Raw genomic sequence first — 20,917 nt, forward strand, 5'->3', positions numbered from 1 at the left:
GGAGTTCCTGACTGCAGAGCTCAGAAGGGTGACTGTAGATACAGACGGGCAAGCCATCTGATTTGAGACAGAAGCTGCAACTGCGGTGGAAGTAGCTGCCAGTTCAGCGAGATATAGCCTCACAGTAATGTGTTTGGAGGATTGCAGAGCAGGATCCAAACCATTCAGGTTTGTGATCCCCTTCAATCTGGCGCCCAGAGGACAGGATGATAGGCGGAGCACCTAGCCCTGCCGTAGCTTCATCCGAAATAGCTCCAGTGCTGGATTTACCAGGGATCAGGCAGTCTACGTGGATCTAACTCCCAGGAGGGAGGTGACCCGTGTACAAAGATCCAGCATAATCACGGCTGACTGAAGGGGACCCAGCATCATCGGTCATGGAGCTCAAGCACCCCATGAGAAAAGCGTTCCAGCCAGGGGCGGTGCTAATTAACCAGAGCCCGGGGGTCAGTCCCCCTTGCGATTTGAGACGGAACTCTGCGTCATAGTATCCACTGGCCAAGGCCCCAACTTTTCTCCGATTTAGAATCGCGAATTGCCGCGGCTCAGGACGCACCCCGCCCCACAGTCTTCTCTTCCCCACCCTTCCCATTCAGGAAAGCCCAGGAGTACCTCCCAGATGGCGCAAGGGTCAAGTGCCCAGGGATTCAGCAGTTGTGGTCCTCCAACCAATTTCTCCAGAAACGCCCAATCAACTGGATGGATGGCTGCAGGTAAAGTTTAAGTCCCTTGCCCAGTACCACTCTATCATACTGGGGTAATCATATTTTGACTTCTACAAAGGATGGGCCCTGGGTGGCCAGCGAGAGTCCCACAGCACCCCTTCGATGGTCCAATATGTATGTTATGGCATTCCAAGATACTTGTCAGTCCGATCCTACATCGCCACCTTCCCTGTTGTATTGCATTGGTGTGTCAGGCGAAGCGGTCCCCTGGGATACAGCACAAGGGTTGCGTTACTTTGCCCAAAACTACCCAGGATGAAAAACAAGGCAAAATTATTTGGAGTAAAATTATTAAAGCACCCATTCCAAAGTTTAACCAGCAGTAACACAACACTACTGGTTTAGCTAGGATAGGGATCTTATTACAAGTTAAAAAGGAGGACATCTTAAGACTGGAACATGGTATTAAGATGGTATTGGTACATGGTACCAATAAATGTACCATTCGTACATGGTATTAAAGATATGGTTCCGTCTAGCAGTTTGTATGTACTAGATATGAAGTAGGGTGTTTCAAACACGTTAATTTCAGCTCTGGAGACCTTCTGCTACCCGAAATACTTATCTCTGAAGGTGCCCCGGTACTGTACCATCCCGGGTGAACAATACAACAGTTTAAAGGTCCCACAGGCCAATAGGAAGCAGCAACATCATCTATCGTGGCTTCCTATTGGTCCGTGTGACACAGCAACTTTAAACCTACTTGAAGAATTGGGACACCACCCCAGGTAAGTATCTCAGGAAGTAGGGTGTCCCCAGATCTAAAATTAACATGTTTGAGCTCCATAGAACCCCCCTGCCTTTGAACTAGAGGGATTTTCTTTTTCTTTTCACTAAATGCTCCTTTAAGATACAAAGGACTCAAAACTCAGAGCTGCCATTGTCCACAACCAATTCAGTTGTGTAATGATTGTTGAAGAACATGTTAATGGTTAAAACGTTTGTTCTTCTAACCAGTTATGCTAAAGAGTGAAATCCTCACCAGTCATACCCCAAATTATTGAGAATTACCAAGGCTGCAAACTATGCAGATTAAATACCACCCTGGATAAGTTATTTATAGATGTAATAAAACACATACAAATCTGTTTAACATTTTAGGGGGAGACACGATTGATCTCGGAAGCTAAGTAGCACCAAGACACATCACCAAACCCTCAAAATTAACTTGAACCAATCCGATTGCGAAACATTAGCTTAGGTGACACACAAACAGACATTTTCGTTTTAAACGTTCGCTTCCAAATTGCCAAATATCAGAGCTGTGCCCCTTTCCCCGCGGTTATTGAGGAGGGGGAGAAGACTTCCACTTGACAGTTATATCCGCATACAGTCTCTCTATCAACAGCACACTCCACTGCCCCTCCTCACTTTAAAGGTCACAACCAAAGCCGCTGCCCCTAACGTCGCAGTTTAAAACTCCCCTCCCCTCTATGATAGACTGAAGTTCAGCCCAATCGCGGGCCACATTTGAGCCCTCACGTGACACAGTTACCCCCCCCCCCTGAAAAAAAAGACAAGTTGCGTGAGTCCACAATGCCCCAGCGGGAGGGTGCGTGCGATGACGTAAATCAACAAAGGTCACGTGTCGGTAGCGCTGGCCCGTCAGTGGCCCGCCGCTGGGGGCGGGGCCAGTGAATGGGTGGGTGGGGGGGGCGGCTGAGCGCGGCGTGGGTGCGCTGCTCCTGCTGTGTATGTATGTGAGAAGTGCGCGTGAGATGGTGGGTGACACAATTACATACAACTGTGTAATAGCGGGGCGGGAGGAGGAAGTTTGTACCGTCCTGCACACAACATCCAACTGTTAACAAACCCTCTCCATTAATTTGTTTCTCTTGCTTTCTAACCGCACGCGCACATGTAATCTGACGGGGCGCTGTGAAAACCTCAACCATGTGAAACTATACAGCGATTACGAAGTGAAGAGCCTGCAAACAACCACAACCGGCATCAAATAATAATAATAATTCATGGACGACTTCCACCTTTTTGTATCCCCACTTCTCATTAACACGGGCTTAAAACAAGTTGCACACTTACAGAAGCGCATCTACTTTATATTGCTGACTTCGTGCCCATACCAATCTTAATATAACATCCTTGATAGTCCCATATATCGGGGAGGGTGTTCGTGTGCTCACTTCGTTGTGGCGAATGACAGAAGTAACAAGATCCCCACGATAACGCGGTGTGTTTACACGCCCGGGCGCACACGCAGATACACGCACACATTGTGTTGTTGCTGCTGCTGGAGGAGGAGGAGGAGGCGGAGGCGGGCGCGGAGGTTGCTCGCGTGCGTTTGTCACCCTCAGCCCCTCTGTCCGCTGGTGCTTCCGCCCGCCGCAGTTTTCGCCTTGACTTTCATCACGCTGCGTTTCCATGAAATCGTGCGGAGTGTCGCTCTCCGCCGCCGCCGCTGTTGTTGTTGCCGCCGCCACCGCTGCTGCCACCCTCGGTGATGAGGAAAAGAAAATGGCGGCGGGAAAAGCGAGCGAGACCGAGGAGGACTTCCCCAACCTGACAGCGGACGAGAGAGAAGCCCTGGCCGGCCTCGACAGGTTGGGGCTCCCCTCCTCCCCCTCTTCTTTTACCTCCCCCAGTCTGAGAACACCGTTCGGCCCCGGGACACCCCCTTCCACACCATCCCGTTTAATGTTGGCTCTCCTCGGCCCTGCTGTTTCTGTATTCTCCCCCCTCCCCTCTCGTATATATATTTATTTTGTGAACGGTTATGAGGGGGTAGTGGTGGTCTTGTAGGTTTATTTTTTTAGGGGGGCAGTTTTTTTTTTATTATAAATATTTCGTATTTTTATTATTTTTCTCTTTCCCTTTCTCAATGTGTCTTCCCCTTCGGCTCCGGGGTTTTGGTGTCCGGCTGCAGCCGACTCTATGGATTTCTGAGGCTTCATGAAGATGGCGCCAGAACGAAGGCCTTGCTTTTAAAGGTAATATGACAGGAGCGAGAGGAGGGGATGGCAGATGATGGTGATGATAATTAGTACTACTAATAATAGTGAGTTCAAGCTTTGCTACCCTGTGTCCCTTCCTTTTCCCCCACCCGGCTCCAGAATGCAGACCGGGCCTCGTCAATCATGCAGGGCATGGGGCAGATGCTAGGGTGGGATTTCCCTTCATTATCGATTTAATGTTGTTGTTTTATTACTTTGATATGGGGTGGCAGCAGGAGATGGCATGTTTTTATGTTTTTGAGCCTATTAATCACGGTTGTAACTTAACGCCGGCGATAAAGGATGTTGCCCAACTTGTGACATGTTGGGAGTGTGGTCACTACTCCAGCAACTCACCCCCTTTCAGCATGTGGAATGATTTTTGTTTGCCTCTTTAAGGCCCATGTAAGCCTTTGTTACCTTGGGCTGGCGGCAATGCATTGACAACCGTGCAATGACAACGAGTCATCATGGGCTAGGGGGTCGTGCATCTGCTATGGGTTTTGTTCTGTGGCCGGCCTGGTACAGTGGAACAGTGGCATAAAAACACGTCAGAAGTTATGTGGCATGGAAGCTGAATCCAGATACAATCCCAGTAATACCTCGGCGGGGATAGCGTGGCCTGTAGAGCCTAAATCGCACTGGCCAGAATGGAGTTAAATGGCATTAACCCTCTCAAGGGTAGTCTCGCAGGGACTGCAGCCATTTGCTCCACCGCCCCCTCGGGCAGCGAATGAGTTTAGGCTCCTTGGTTCCCTCTCCTTCTGCTCGGTGGTTATCTGGAGTCCTTTTTCTATGTTTAAAGTTGTGTATTTTGTTGGTGTTTGGTTAATAAACACCGTGCGCTGGGGGGGGGGGGGGGGGGGGGTCCGTCGGTCTTTGCCGACTATGCAGTAGCCGGGGAGAGTTTACGAGAATATGGCCCTTCTGCTGTAGCTCTTTTATTATAAATATATTTGTTGTGTCAAAAGTTGTTAATCCATCTCACCACCAACCTTGCAGATCCTTTCCCCCCCCTGTCATTTAGTTTTTAAGTAATGGCTGCTCCTCCCGGCCCAAGATGGCGGGACAGGCAAGAGAGAAGAGGGGAGGGGAGAAAGGGAGAGAGGAGGCACCGAGAAGACATTAACAGTGACAAAATAACAATAATGAAAATAAATGTCTGTATTACCCCCCAGCTATGCGTTATGCCATTGGCAGTGCAGAAGGGGTGCATTCAGTGTTAATATGTTTTTTGCTGTGCACCCTCGGTATCTGCACTGCTTCTAATCCAGATCAACCTGTAGCTACTCATGAGTGTAATAGTGATATGGTTTAACCAAGCCCAGGATGGCCCGGATTTATTGATCTCTGCCCTCCCTCTCCCCCCCCCCCGTGTGTGTGTGTGTGTGTGTATACAATGTATATATGATATTTTATTTTTCCTTGTTTTGTGCCTTAGAGCAGATGTAGTTGCTGCCAAAAATTCTGATGTGGGTTTGACACATCTCTGCCTGCATAATGGCAGTAATCAAGGAATGTACACAGCAAGTGCTGCAGACACTCTGTCATGGCTGAATTGTGTGTTTATAGATCTATATTATCATTTTTGTTTTCTTTTTAAATGCTGCTTTGTGAACAAATGCATGTTTTCTAAAGTTTATTTTTATTTTTTTGGAACATGCACTTGCCTATTTCAAAAACTATTCCCCGTTGGTGCTCAGGTCCCAGACCCCCATTGTTGGGTGCAGAAAAATACCAAAGAAGTGTAGTGAGCCGACACTCAAACTGATAAAGAAAATAAACTTGTGCAAAAAGGATTTATTTAATCTAAATCAAAATTAAGTACAAAAAGTCATGGGACTCTGAAACGCCAGCTTTGCTATGGTAGGATCAGTGTGTAATTTCACCCTTTTTGATGATGCTGCTTTTTGTAGTTAATTTAGATTAAACACATTTTTTTGCATACATTTATTTTGTTTATCAGTTTTTGAGTACACTTGTTTGTTTTATTCAGTTAAACATTTATTTTTGTTGCAAAGCTAAATTTGTTTACATGACATCACAATACCTGTTTGTTTCACTCTTTGCTGCTTATTTGTAAACCATGTTTTAATCCGTGTTTGTGGTGGTGCTATTTATGTACTGAAACTGTAATGTAAGTTGATGCAAGTCAATGATCTTTTTCCACAGTTAAAATATAAAAAGTTGTCAATGTCTTATTTAATTAAAATGCTTAGCCAGGCCCCTTCTGTGGTAGAAGTGCAAAAATGCTTTTAGATGTAAGAGGCAGGTGAAACTTTGTGATAGCGTCATTGTTTTCTTTGCATCTTATTTCTTGGATTCTTTGCGTTTTAGTAAGAAAAATAAAGTGCTACATATGTTTATAAGTTTTGAATTTCCTTTTAAACACGAGACAATGGGCTGAAGGAGTGGCTCAGTGAGTAAAGGAACTGACTGATTAATGACACAGAGTTTGAACCAGGGGAACTTTGTGACCTTGGGCCAGTCACTTTATCTCCCTGTGCCTCAGGCACAAAAAATATAGATTGTAAACTATTCGGAGCTGGGACTGTGTAAAAATCCTGTGTGTTGCGTACCGGGCACTATACTGTAGTTGTGAAGCGCTTTACGTCCCATTGGGGAAAAGCGTTTTATGAAATACTGTAGTTATTAAATAAAGTTATTATTGACTAGCACTACTTAAAGTTGCAGTTCCATTTAAGTTGGTTCAAAAAAGCTTTACTTTTCTTTTGTTAACTAAAGCAGCGGTGCGCAAACTGGGGTCTAGGGGGGGGGGCGCGTCAATTTTAGAGGTCCCGCGCTCCCCCCCCAGGCATTTAAATTAAATGCCCGGGGACCGCGCATGGCCCCTATAATTCTCTTACCTTCCCGTGACGCGTCGTCCTGGTAACCAGGTGTCAAATGACGCCGCGGGGGTCACGTGATGTCATGACCCCGCGTGTCATTTGACGCGGGGGGAAGGCGTGAGGCGTTGAGAGCAGGCAGGGGTGCGCAAGGTGAAAAGTTTGCACACCCCTGAACTAAAAGATGCATACTTCATGCACGTTTTGTTTCCCAATAGCCATATGCTTTTAAGATAACACTTATTACTGAATAAATAATGTGGTCTGAAGTAACTTTCAGATTTGAGTTATTTATTTTTTCTCATTGAATTAGTCTAATAACTTTCCATTTCTGAGAAAATATTGATGTGGAATACATGGACAACTTTCAAGTTCAGAGTCTCTGGCAAGGGTCTCGAACAGGCCTGTGCATGCTTTCTGAAGTTTTTTTTTTTTTATTTTTTTTTTTTTTTAAAATGTTGAGAGACTTAAGATATACTGTAAATTAGTAGGATTACAAGGAGTGCAAAATAAGTCTGATATTTTTATTAATAAAAACTTCTACATTTGAGACATTACACCTTTTATTTTTTGTTCCATTTTTACTAGCGATGTGTAGCCTAGTGAGGCAGTTTAATGTTAACTGTAGAGGTATTTAATTGTTAATGTTTTGAATCCCCTCTAAGAATTACTTACTGTAATGCCAGCGTAAATTAGTGTGTGTGTGTGTTTAATAATTTGTAGGCTGTTAAAGTTGAGGCCCTTGAATTTAAACTTGTCATCTTTTCTGATGCAAAGGAATCTACTTTAAAAAAGGTTAAAAAAATAAATATTAAGTTATTACTTTGTTCTGCAGTCAATGTTAATTCAGTTTTGTCATATTTACATGCTTGTTATGTTTGGTCCACCCAAATAGCCAGATTACTTGCCTATTGCGTACATGATTTGTGCCCTTTGATTTGCCAGTGTCCGCAGAATGTATTCTCTTTACAATGTTAAGATGACGCTTTTAATGAAAGTTGATCATGTTAATATATGATTATTTCTATGCAACAGAATTTATCAACAATCATTTGCTTATTGATAATAAACAGGAAAAAGATCTAAAGTGTGTGTGTGTGTGTGTTTGTGTGTTTGTTTTCTCATTTTTAAAGTTTGTTGACAATGAGCTTTGCATGCTTTGTGAGGAAAGCAACCCAACTTCTGTTAAAGCAGAATTCCCACTTACTCTATTTGTACACCACCTTTACTCTTCCTTTTTTATTGCCCAATTACACATTTTCTTGTGAAAATGACCTTAAAATGGCAGCCTGTGTATATTTTCTATTGCTTCCCTACCAAACTTGATAACTGGTGTTATTAACCTTACAGGGAAGTCAAAGTTCATGTGTGTTTTATTATGGTGTTCCTTTAGGACATCTCCGTTAATAGAACTAAATTGCAGTTTAAGTTTATCTCTATGGTTTGGAAAGGTTGTGCCCCTGTTTTTTAAAGTACCTTAAGGAATTATTTGAGGACAGAAGACTTACTAGCAAGTTTGTGTAAAATATTTTTCATGGAATAATGCTGAAAAGGATGCAGCTATAAGTCTACAGTTTCCTTTGTTCGCTAGTGCAGCATTTAAGTAGCCATAGGGATCCTTGACAGTGCGTGTTTGTAGCTCATTGTCATGCTTTAAAAAGAATCAACTTAATTGGTTTGAAGTAGTGATATACCAGGCACCTGAAAAATACCTGCCACCCGGCGCTTTTTCGGCTACCCGGACCCTGCAGCAGTGGACTGGCAACCGGGTAATGTCAAAGCAGCTGAAAATAGTTAAACACTTGCCTGCGGCCGGCAACAGAAGACCGCGGCGACATCTGAGACCAGCAGCAGACGTCCTGGTGGCGGTGGCAGCAGCTGAAGGTCTTGTTCATCCGGCGGCAGCAGCAGGAACACAGCTGATGCCTGTGAAGCATATGACCGGAGCAGGAGCGTTCCTATTGGATAGCTGGCTCCTCCCCGGCTGTCCAATAGGAACGCTCCTGCTCTGGTCACATGCTTCCCCGGATCACAAAAGCATCAGCCGTGTGCTCTGTTCTTGCTGCTCTCACCGGATGTACAAGACCTTCAGGTGCTGCCACCGCCACCAGGACATCTGCTGCTGGTCTCAGATGTCACCGCGGTGTTCCGTCCCTGCAGGTAAGTGCCGGTTTCATTTTGCCCGGGTACACATTACCCGGTTTAAAAAAAAAAAAAAAAATGCACCCGGTACAACACTAGTTTGAAGTCTTTCAGGAAGTAATAAGGTGCATCAGCTTTGCATAAGCAATTTAAAATAATAAGCATTCAGCATTGTACTACACAACATCCAATACAGTTCAGTTACACATTTTTTTTTTAAATTTATTTTTTTCATGAAAAATTTTCTGATTGTGTAGAATTTATGTTTATAATAAAATTAATGTGCTGAATTAAATTTGTTGCATGAACCAAAAGTGTTTTGGCCCTCTATCCTTGTTTTGTATTTAAAATTAATAAATGTTATAACAGTTTTATGTTTATGCTTTTCCAAGAAGCATACTCCAATATATTGGGGGGGGGGGAGGGGGGTTTGTTTATGGCAGGGGTCATCAAACTCTTAGTCCAAAAGAGCCAAATATGAGTAGCACGGCGATTTAGAATTTTTCAAAGAGCCATAAATATATTTTTACAAATACGGTTGATTAACTGTCATCACATCAGGCTGTCCCCCCCCATCATTATTCCCCCTCATCTCATCAGGCTGCACCCCCCCCCCCCAGGGCCACCAACAGAAACCATGGGGCCCGGGACAAATGAAAGGAGCAGCCCCCAAACCCATAGCGTACCCCCTACCCCCGAACCCACAGCGCACCTACCACGAAAAAATATCTTTTAGCGCGCAACTTTTACTTAAATGTTTTCTTATTGTGATACAGAAAAAAACATTACAATGCAACCGATTTATTTTTATATTTTCAACAAAAGACACGTGACTGCCTGCCTGGGTGGCTAAGTGGGTGAATGAAAGTAGAATGACAGTTGGGTGAATGACGGTGGGTGGGTGGTTGGGTGGGTGAATGACGGTGGGTGGGTGGGTGAATGACGGTGGGTGGGTGAATGACGGTGGGTGGGTGAATGACGGTGGGTGGGTGAATGACGGTGGGTGGGTGGGTGATAGTGACTGGGAGGTTGACAGTGACTGGGTGGGAGGTTGACAGTGACTGGGTGGGAGGGAGACAGTGACTGGGTGGGAGGGAGACAGTGACTGGGTGGGAGGGAGACAGTGACTGGGTGGGAGGGAGACAGTGACTGGGTGGGAGGGAGACAGAGACTGGGTGGGAGGGAGACAGTGACTGGGTGGGAGGGAGACAGTGACTGGGTGGGAGGGAGACAGTGACTGGGTGGGAGGGAGACAGTGACTGGGTGGGAGGGAGACAGTGACTGGGTGGGAGGGAGACAGTGACTGGGTGGGAGGGAGACAGTGACTGGGTGGGAGGGAGACAGTGACTGGGTGGGAGGGAGACAGTGACTGGGTGGGAGGGAGACAGTGACTGACAGTGACTGGGTGGGAGGGTGACAGTGACTGACAGTGACTGGGTGGGAGGGTGACAGTGACTGACAGTGACTGGGTGGGAGGGTGACTGGGAGGCTGACAGTGACTGGGTGGGAGGGTGACAGTGACTGACAGTGACTGGGTGGGAGGGTGACAGTGACTGACAGTGACTGGGTGGGAGGGTGACAGTGACTGACAGTGACTGGGTGGGAGGCTGACAGTGACTGGGTGGGAGGCTGACAGTGACTGGGTGGGAGGCTGACAGTGACTGGGTGGGAGGCTGACAGTGACTGGGTGGGAGGCTGACAGTGACTGGGTGGGAGGCTGACAGTGGCTGACAGTGACTGGGTGGGAGGCTGACAGTGACTGGGTGGGAGGCTGACAGTGACTGGGTGGGAGGGTGACAGTGACTGGGTGGGAGGGTGACAGTGACTGGGTGGGAGGGTGACAGTGACTGGGTGGGAGGGTGACAGTGACTGGGTGGGAGGGTGACAGTGACTGGGTGGGAGGGTGACAGTGACTGGGTGGGAGGGAGACAGTGACTGGGTGGGAGGCTGACAGTGACTGGGTGGGAGGCTGACAGTGACTGACAGTGACTGGGTGGGTGGGAGACGGTGACTGGGTGGGTGGGAGACGGTGACTGGGTGGGTGGGAGACGGTGACTGGGTGGGTGGGAGACGTCTGTGGGAGGGTGGGAGGGTGACAGTGACTGGGTGGGTGGGAGGGTGACAGTGACTGGGTGGGAGGCTGACAGTGACTGACAGTGACTGGGTGGGTGGGAGACGGTGACTGGGTGGGTGGGAGACGGTGACTGGGTGGGTGGGACACGGTGACTGGGTGGGAGGGACACGGTGACTGGGTGGGAGGACACGGTGACTGGGTGGGAGGGACACGGTGACTGGGTGGGAGGGACACGGTGACTGGGTGGGAGGGACACGGTGACTGGGTGGGAGGGACACGGTGACTGGGTGGGAGGGACACGGTGACTGGGTGGGAGGGACACGGTGACTGGGTGGGAGGGACACGGTGACTGGGTGGGAGGGACACGGTGACTGGGTGGGAGGGACACGGTGACTGGGTGGGAGGGACACGGTGACTGGGTGGGAGGGACACGGTGACTGGGTGGGAGGGACACGGTGACTGGGTGGGAGGGACACGGTGACTGGGTGGGAGGGACACGGTGACTGGGTGGGAGGGACACGGTGACTGGGTGGGAGGGACACGGTGACTGGGTGGGAGGGACACGGTGACTGGGTGGGAGGGAGACGGTGACTGGGTGGGAGGGAGACGGTGACTGGGTGGGAGTGAGACGGTGACTGGGTGGGAGTGAGACGGTGACTGGGTGGGAGGGAGACGGTGACTGGGTGGGAGGGAGACGGTGACTGGGTGGGAGGGAGACGGTGACTGGGTGGGTGGGAGACGGTGACTGGGTGACTGGGTGGGTGGGAGACGGTGACTGGGTGGGTGGGAGACGGTGACTGGGTGGGTGGGAGACGGTGACTGGGTGGGAGGGAGACGGTGACTGGGTGGGAGGGAGACGGTGACTGGGTGGGAGGGAGACGGTGACTGGGTGGGAGGGAGACGGTGACTGGGTGGGAGGGAGACGGTGACTGGGTGGGAGGGACACGGTGACTGGGTGGGAGGGACACGGTGACTGGGTGGGAGGGACACGGTGACTGGGTGGGAGGGACACGGTGACTGGGTGGGAGGGACACGGTGACTGGGTGGGAGGGACACGGTGACTGGGTGGGAGGGACACGGTGACTGGGTGGGAGGGACACGGTGACTGGGTGGGAGGGACACGGTGACTGGGTGGGAGGGACACGGTGACTGGGTGGGAGGGACACGGTGACTGGGTGGGAGGGACACGGTGACTGGGTGGGTGGGACACAGTGACTGACAGTGACAGTGACTGGGTGGATGGGAGACAGACTGGGTGACAGTGAATGGGTGGGTGACTGGGTGGTGGGTGACAGTGACTGGGTGGGTGACGGTGACTGGGTGGTGGGTGTCAGTGACTGGGTGGGTGACGGTGACTGGGTGGTGGGTGTCAGTGACTGGGTGGGTGACGGTGACTGGGTGGAGGGTGACAGTGACTGGGTGGGTGACGGTGACTGGGTGGTGGGTGACAGTGACTGGGTGGGTGACGGTGACTGGGTGGTGGGTGACAGTGACTGGGTGGGTGACAGTGACTGGGTGGGTGACGGTGACTGGGTGGTGGGTGACAGTTACTGGGTGGTGGGTGACAGTGACTGGGTGGGTGACGGTGACTGGGTGGTGGGTGACAGTGACTGGGTGGGTGACGGTGACTGGGTGGTGGGTGACAGTGACTGGGTGGGTGACAGTGACTTACCTTGACCGGGTCGGTGCAGGTTGCCGCCGGACTCTCCCCTCCTGCCCCCGATATCCCTGCGGCAGCTGCCCGGGAGGGGATGTGCGCTTGGGGAGGTGGGCACGGGAGGTGTGCTCGGGAAGCTGGCCGCGGGGGGAAGTAGGGGGAAGCAGGCCGCAGGATTACCTGGTACTTCCCCCTCCGTCCCACGTTGGGAGCGGGGGGGTGGAGGGGCCACCGCAGGAAGAGCTTGTACTTCCCCCTCCGTCCCACGTTTGGGGACCTGCGCATGCGCGCGCCGGGACTGCAGGGGATTCGCCGCCATTTTGCTCCTGCATCGCGCCTGCCCCTCAATTTCAAATACTGAGGGGAGAGCTGCACGGACTTGCCCAAAGAGCCGCAAGTGGCTCGCGAGCCGCGGTTTCACGACCCCTGGTTTATGGCATGTAGTAGTTTTCTTTTTTTCACTTCCCATAGCCATAATAATTGTGTAATTTCAAGCAAAATAGCAAACGTTATTTGAATCACTGTTACTATACAGTGATTCTTGAGTGCTTTGGTCCTAGCAAAATGAACCACATAATTCATTTATAATTTTTGCTAAAACGTTGGAGAAGTTGCTAATCTGTTTAATTTCTGTAAAAAGTCTTCAGAGAATTTGTTTGGTCATGAGTAGATGAAAGATGAACATTGATGTGGTTTTATTTGTTTGGTGACTATTGGCATTTATTTTAAATTGACCAATGTTAAAATATTTGGATCCTTTTAAAATTTAAACTGGAAGTCCATCTTCTGAGTATTTGTCCTTTTTAAGCTTTTTATTTGTATATTTAGCTGGATCTTTAAACTTTTGTTACTTTAACAATCTAAAGTAAAATGATGCTTCCTGTTAGATTGATAGAAATAACAAACAATGAAGGAGACTTTTGAATAAATATAATTATTTTTATACACTTTCATCTTTCGTACCACGCATCTCAGTTGCACAAATTATAATTTATTTATGAAGGCTGTCCTCCCTATGACCAAAGTAGTAGCATGTTCATTAGGTGGTGAATGAGACCAATTTTAAACAAATCCGACAAGGATAAGTAGTTTATATTGTTTTTGTTTTTTCTTTAAACAGTTTTATTGTAATTTTGTTTGAAAGAGCATAATAAAGGGTTGGAAAAAGAGAAAGGGGTACAGACGTTTTTGTATTATGTTGGTTTAAAGTGATTGAAAAAGAAAGCAAATGTTCTTTTGTGATATTACATTAAAATCACCAGTCTAAAATTCTAGAGCGTGAGGCCACCTTGGGTACAAAAACTGACAGTCAGTGAGGGGTCTTTTTAGGATAAAATGATGATTTGAAGGAAAGAATTTGTGAAAACTTTAGTGTAGCTTGTGGCAATATTACCTTTCCAGAATCCTCAGGTTGAAATGTTTTCCCTGAGAAAATATGAGCATGGTTCTGCCTAGGGTATGTTTTTTTGTCTAGGTATGAATCAGGGTTTCTCCGGGGCTGAACGCCATGATCACATCCGAGAACCCCCTGCTTCCCAAGATGCATACGTAGGTCATACCTGTAGCAGCTCATCTGTGTGTAGAATAGTGGGGTTAAATGCCCCACAGCATGGGAGCCAAAAGGAAACTGCAACATCTGTCGCAGCTTCCTATTGGCCCACGTGACGTGATAGCTTTAAACCTGCACCAGAAACCGACAGCGCCTTCAGAGGTATGTATCTCATGAAGTATGGGGGAAACTCAGTAGACCATCTGCTTACCAGATGTTCCTTTTGGTTTGCACTTTTACATTTTAATGTTTCCATAGTAAAAAAAAAAAAGGTTTTGTGGTGTTCTTATAATCTTTACCCAAACTCTTGTAGTAAAGTAATTTTATTTCTGCATTCGAATCCTGGTTGTCCGTCGTCCTCACTCTACTCTAAGCCTCTTAAAGGAATTTAGCTACCACATTGATGGCCCACCACGATTTCCTGAGCATCTCGCCTTCTCTTTTTCATTTACTTCTAAATCTCTGTGTCGATTTTACCTCAAGATTTTTTTTTTAGGTCCCCCCCATTCTTCTCTCTCTACGCTCTTTGCTGTGTGACCTCATTAACTCATTTTGGCTTCAGCTACCATCTCCATGCTGATGGCACTATTATATTTATCTGCCCCTGAGCTTACACTTGCAGTTTAGTCACAAATCACAGATTGCTTAGATGGCCCTTTCTCCCTCCAAAAGCAGGCCCCACGGTTCCCTTCTTTATTAGTTAACACTATTATCCACCCTATCCCGCAAGTATGTTGCCTAAGAGTTACATCAGTCTCCTCCCTCTCTCCTCTCATAAATGCTATAACTAAATCTTGCGTTTTCTTGCTCTGCAGAATTACAATCATTTACCCCTTCCTTGACCACTAAAACAATATTGGATGTCCAGGTCAGTGATGGACAAAAATGTTAACTTAAAAGTTGGCTTGAATTTTTAGTAGCCAAAGTTTTGTTGAGCGGCAGGGGGGTGGGTTCCGCCCTACTGTTCTGCTCTTTCCTCCCTAAACCACACCGCTAAACTTTGGCTCCTAAAAATTCGCTGTCCATGGCTCTATCTGTCGTATCTGACATACACAGACTGACCTGCCCGTCACCCCCGCAGCTGTCACAGGGCGCACAATCTTGCTTTGATGTGAGGTGACTGACATGTCAGTCAGCTCTGCGGCTCAACACAGGCACCAGGGACAACATTTCAAGTGCCTGGGTGGACGTCATTGTTTTCTCGTCATTCCTTTCTGTTCTACCTACCTCGGCCTATGCAAAGTGTTGCTGCTGTAATCGTTTGTATCTGCTTCTGACCCACTGAAATCTCGCTGCTGGCTTCATAATAATCGCTGTATAAACTACAGATTTCTTCTCCTTTTCTTCAAAGCTCGACATTCCTGTACATCCATGTGTCCTTACTTGCCTCTTCTACTCAACCCAACCTTTTACCTCTACAGCCCTTTCGCATCTTAAACCTTTTTTGATTACATGCAGTTGTTTACATTTGTTTTTGGCTACAGTGATTTTGAGGAAGTGTGCTTTCTTTTGATCAGAGGCTCAACTGATTTCGATTTTTAAAAATATTAATTTGGTTTCAGATCTTATTCCCTGCAGGTGTTTTTGGGAAAAAAGTGTGTATGCGCCGAGCACGCACATTTTAAGTGAAACTTCTTTGTCTTTTGTCACTGTTTTGTCGCAGAAATTGTATTTGTGATGATGTTTTTAATTAAAAATCAAAACGCAAAGACGTTTGACTTAGAACGCATGTTTTAGCTATTTGCACTTCTATGTTTATAGTAACTGAATTCCGTGTGCGCGCCTTGCCGTGTGCACGCCCCTCTCGTCTCGCCCTGTGCGCGCGGTTCCGCTTGGTCTCCCTCACTATGGACTTAGCCTAAGGGTTGTTCTACAGTAGGTGCGTGCGTGCCTGTATGAACGCCGTGCACGTGATGCACACTTTGTGTGCACGGTCCGTGCTGCTGGGAGGGACAAGTTGGGAAGGTAATATGTATGTATGTATGTATGTAGCAAATAAAAAGATCACTTGTGAGCACATTCATATGTCTTAGGCAGGTCTGCAACCCTGCCCTTCACCATTTTCACCTAGCATACAGTGTTAATGGTGAAAGGCAGGGTTGCAGACCTGCCTAAGGGCTGTAACACGCACGCACGCGCAGGCAGCGGCACAAAAATATGAATTTCCTCATCTTCGGAGCTGTCTGTCGGCTCCCCTCTCCTTGCCGCACGCGCGGCCCTTCTATAGAAAGGCTGACTAATGTCAGCCAACAAAAAATCCGCGCGCCCGGCACTATAGAACGTGCCTAAGACATTTGAATGTGCTCACAAGTGATATTTTTATTTGCTGTATGCAATACAGTGGAGGTTTCTTGTTGCCTTTTTCACCCACCATAACTTAAAATGTTGATAGATATAGATTGTGTGAGTTAATATTTATTAAATAATATTTTTTAAATACAAAAAAGGCATGTATGAATAAAAATTATTTTTATTGTGCAATGTTGAGAGATATATATATATATATATATATATATATATATATATATATATATATATATATATATATATATATATATATATATATATATATATATATATGCGCAAATATAGCTGTATGCTCATCTGCATGTCTTAGGCAGGTCTGCAACCTCGCCTTTCCCTATTATCACCCAGCATACAGCCCTTCCACTGCAGCAAGGGATTCTGGGAAATGACATGCAAATGAGCACACAGTGTCACTTTTTGCCTCAATAACCATTTTTAACATGGTTCCCTATAGGCTTAAGCTTGCTGCATGGTCACAGCTTTGAGCACAGCCAGGGTTAAGGTGCATACCCAGAAAACCACCCACAGATATATCAACATTGCACAATAAAAATAATTTTTATTCATACATGCCTTTTTTTATTTAAAAAAATATTATTTAATAAATATTAACTCACACAATCTATATCTATCAACATTTTACGTTATGGTGGGTGAAAAAGGCAACAAGAAACCTCCACTGTATTGCATACAGCAAATAAAAATATCACTTGTGAGCACGTTCACATGTCTTAGGCACTGATTACCAGGAAAACCACCCTGAGGAAGATCCCCCTGTGGGATCGAAATGCTGGAGTTATGTGCTGTATTTAATACATTCATTTTCATTCACCTGAGTGCTGTCTCCTTTTTGCTGCTATGCGGTAATGTATACTTATATACCTGATTTATATATTACATACATACATAGTAGCGGCGTGAAAATGGACTTTTCCCTGTCTTCTCCCCGGTCGCCCGGCTCCCGCTATATTACGGGTCTTAGACTCTAAGAGTGATGCTTACATGGTTGACCGTGTAGTACAGCATTTGGCAGCTTGGTAGTGAAGACCTTTTTGATTTTGAGTCTTCTGTGTCCAGAAAAATAACGAAAAAGGCCACTTGGGACCAAAGTGAAGCAATTGCAGTGATAAAGAATTCTTTCTCCATTGCCCCTACAATCAAAGTAAAAAAAAAAAAAGTTAACCTTATTTAAAATGTTAATCTTAAAATGCTTTTAGTTCCCTTCTCTTAAATGTAGGCAGCTTATGCCATTTTTATACAAATCGAAGAAGTTGGAACAATTTAAATGTTTTTTTACAAATGTTTGTCCGAATAATCATGGCTATGGAGTGTTTTTACAATCTTGACCTAATATTCTTTGCAATGAGACCGTTGTAAACAGATCCTGTACAGTGAGATTGTTAATTCAGAAACCTCTCCCGTTTAATGTTTTGGCAAATGAAGGCAGCAAGAGGTTAGAGTGAAAAAGACCGGGTAAATAAATACAGACTCCTTTTTGCACAAGAAGCATATGAGTGATAATGTACTCTTTCTATGGAAGCCTGTGACAGATGCATAAAAAAGTAGTAGGGGTAATGCAATTGTATTGGGTTTTTAGGCCATGTTTGTATTAATTTAATGAATGCTTAAGAAGGTACATTTGTGGAATCACAGTTTGACCTTTTCCATGCTTTTGAAATGCCTTTATCAAAAAGCTGAGCTTTCAGACATGGCTTGAATACAAAGAGGTAGTGGCAGTCCTGGAGTTCCCAAATGCAGTTAGTGTTTTCCTGCATGAGAGAGCACTTGTGAATGAATGTTGGACCTGGAAGATTTCCTGAGCAGAGCGTGTCAGAGGCTAAGTTGTAGCGTGTGCGCGAATAAATAAAGTATTATAAATCCAGCACAGAGGTCTTATTTGAATCAATCCAAATGCATAAAAGGATATTTTCCAATGTTGTAGATATTCTTGTATACCCACCCCCTCTATCCAGAGTCCGTTATATATCTGAAATGGATACCAATAAATATATCAGATTTCCCCAATAAAATTGATGGAAAAGAGTCATTCTTGTGATTGTCAAGAATGGCATCCAAATGATTCCAAATTATATTCCCATGTGTCTATGGGTTTCCTGGTAATCATGAAGCAAGCTCCAATAGATAAGAGTCTTTCGTCAAATAGCGCAAGTATGACCGTTGTCTTCCAAAGGATGATATTCTTTTGACATCAATGGTAATTGTAGAAAATGACATATTAAACATGGTCACAGGGGATGTTCTCTTTTGTGTTCACTCATTAGGAATGAGAGCCAAAGCAGGTTCTCATACTATATGCTAGGATAAATAGACCCAATGTATCAGAGAGAATGGTAATCAACCGGAAATCGTTATGATAAATGTCCAAAGTCAATTGATTGCATGATTCAAAGAAGACCACAGACTGCTGGATTTATAATACTTTATTTGCACACACTGTACAATGGAATAGAGATGTCAGCTTTATTATAAGCTTCCTCCTCTCTCCCTCTTTTCCATCTCCCTCCCCCCATCTCTCCTTCCCACTGACCCCCTGCCCCCTCTCGTGAACGGCCAAACAACCTCCACCGCACTCTCCCTCAGGCCTGCCTGGTTTACTGCATTCAATGATCAATTCCCATAGTGTTATGCCTAATTGTACAATTTTTTCTGGGACAAAATTAGATAAATGTGTGTTAAAACTGATATCCGGTGTTTTTTATTTTTCTGGTCTAATCACAATTATTTGCTTGTTATGGAAGAGGTGAACTCACAATAACTTAGACCGCTAAAACTATTCTTAAAGCTCATGTGTGTCACAAAATTGGGAGGTCATCATGTGGATTTTGGAAGCATGCCTGGAAATAGTAACAATGCCTACTTTTACAGCTTGATTAGACTTTTTGGACTCCTTTAAACCAATAGTCGAAGAAACTATGCAAAGTCTTCTTGGTTATACCATATTCATAAAGTTTTCATTTGCTAACTGTCTTCAAAAATGAATACACAATTAAGGTTGGCATTTTAAGCTTTAATTCACTGTCTCTGGTAAAAGTTTCACCTTTGCAAATATTTTATTTTAAAGGTTTAGTGTAGCCATATTGATATTGGAAAAACATAAATTTGCTATGTTGTAATGAACTTTTTATTTGAGTGACGAGTTCTTTGTAGATAAAACTATAGTTCTGAGCCTCCAGTTCGTAATTTAATTTATGTAGTTTTAGTTAATCAAGTATTTTTGGGGAAGGGAAAGTTATACTGTAGTTTCATATAAAGAAGCTTATTTATGTGTTACTGACTTTTAAAGCAACAAATTTCATAGGGTGTGTTTCAAACTGGCTAACAAGATTACCCTTTTCCATGCTTGCAATCAGTTACAATTGTTATCATATACTATATCAAATAGATCTTATGTTCAATTTAGATGCGGGTGCGATGCCTGCCATTTGCTCAATAGGAGATAATGGTTCTTCCATGTGATATCACAAAGAGAAGAGCGCACCTACAGCAAATTCCCGGTTTTGAAAAAATAAGGGAAGAAAAATATTTTTAGGGATTAGAACGCTCACATTTAATACCCATTAGATAGGCACATAGGGAACACTTTCTTCTTGGATAAGGGCTTCCATGTAGTTATATCCCTAGTATGATTGATATAATATGTAACAGAAGAGCAAAGAAAAAATGTACATTAATATTAAAATTGAATTAAGCAGAATAGCAGCATGAGTTGCACTAGCAAATGTATACTTTGCTAAAGCGCATGTAAAGTAAAGGAAGAGGGTGGTCTATTTAGTCCCTCTGAGGTGTTTGGCAACTCGCCATGTTTGGACCTAGCTAACTTGTGCTAAGCTTCTGATGTCGCTTTTGGTTTAGTGATTCAACTATACTTCCTGTGCAGAACTTCTTTTTGCTCTCCTACATTAACCCTACATGTTTCGCAGTTCTAGCCTCTTCATCAGCTGGTGTGTCCAAACAGTTCCATCCCTCTAAGCTGTTCAATTGAATCCTATACATATCAGATAGAATTGTATTTTTACCCAGAATTGTATACAGGGAGGAGGAACGGCTCAGTGAGTAAAGACTGGCACTGAGTTTGAAGCAGGGGAGCCTGGTTCAATTCCTGGTGTTGGCTCCTTGTGACCTTGGGCAAGTCACTTTATCTCCCTGTGCCTCAGGCACCAAAAACATAGATTGTAAGCTCTACGGGGCAGGGACCTGTGCCTTAAAAATGTCTGTAAAGCGCTACGTAAAAACTAGCAGCGCTATACAAGAACATGCTATTATTATATTATTTATGACCACAGTGGGTAAAATAAGTACAGAAGGGAAATGGGGCACCAGAAAGCAAATAGGAGTGGGGGAACAGTAAAATGCAAATATGGAGTTCCCATAACTTCGAGGGGCATTTCCCTGACCTCCAGGAACCTTTTTGTTTTGCACCGTAATCAGCTGAACAGCAAATAGAGTTCCCCTATAAAACAATGTATGTGGAACCTTGAGGTTGAAGAAGAAATTTGAGGAGCTCCGCTTTAGACACATTAAGTTTGAGCACCATCCGCAAATATATTGCCGATAGGCTATAAAAGTGTTGGTGTAAGGTTAGGAGTAAGAGTATTTTCTGCATACATGTGATACTTGAAGCCACAGGAGTTGATGAGGTCAGCAAGTG

At 45.3% G+C, this 20,917-nt stretch overlaps 1 protein-coding gene across 2 annotated transcripts in view; it reads left to right on the plus strand.

The window, feature by feature from the left end:
* Positions 1 to 2,392: 2,392 nt before the first annotated feature.
* KDM6A (lysine demethylase 6A) overlaps positions 2,393 to 20,917 on the plus strand; it is a 224,068-nt gene continuing 205,543 nt past the window's right edge. The window contains exons 1-2 of one of the 2 annotated variants that reach the window (XM_075589737.1): positions 2,393 to 3,283; positions 3,607 to 3,670. In XM_075589737.1, the coding sequence (XP_075445852.1) occupies positions 3,105 to 3,283; positions 3,607 to 3,670 (243 nt within the window). In that variant the 5' untranslated portion in view covers positions 2,393 to 3,104. The remainder of the gene's footprint in view (positions 3,284 to 3,606; positions 3,671 to 20,917) is intronic. The other variant, XM_075589739.1, reaches the window with a different exon arrangement.

The sequence above is a fragment of the Ascaphus truei genome, chromosome 3 (assembly GCF_040206685.1).
Source record: "Ascaphus truei isolate aAscTru1 chromosome 3, aAscTru1.hap1, whole genome shotgun sequence".
NCBI lineage: Eukaryota > Metazoa > Chordata > Amphibia > Anura > Ascaphidae > Ascaphus > Ascaphus truei.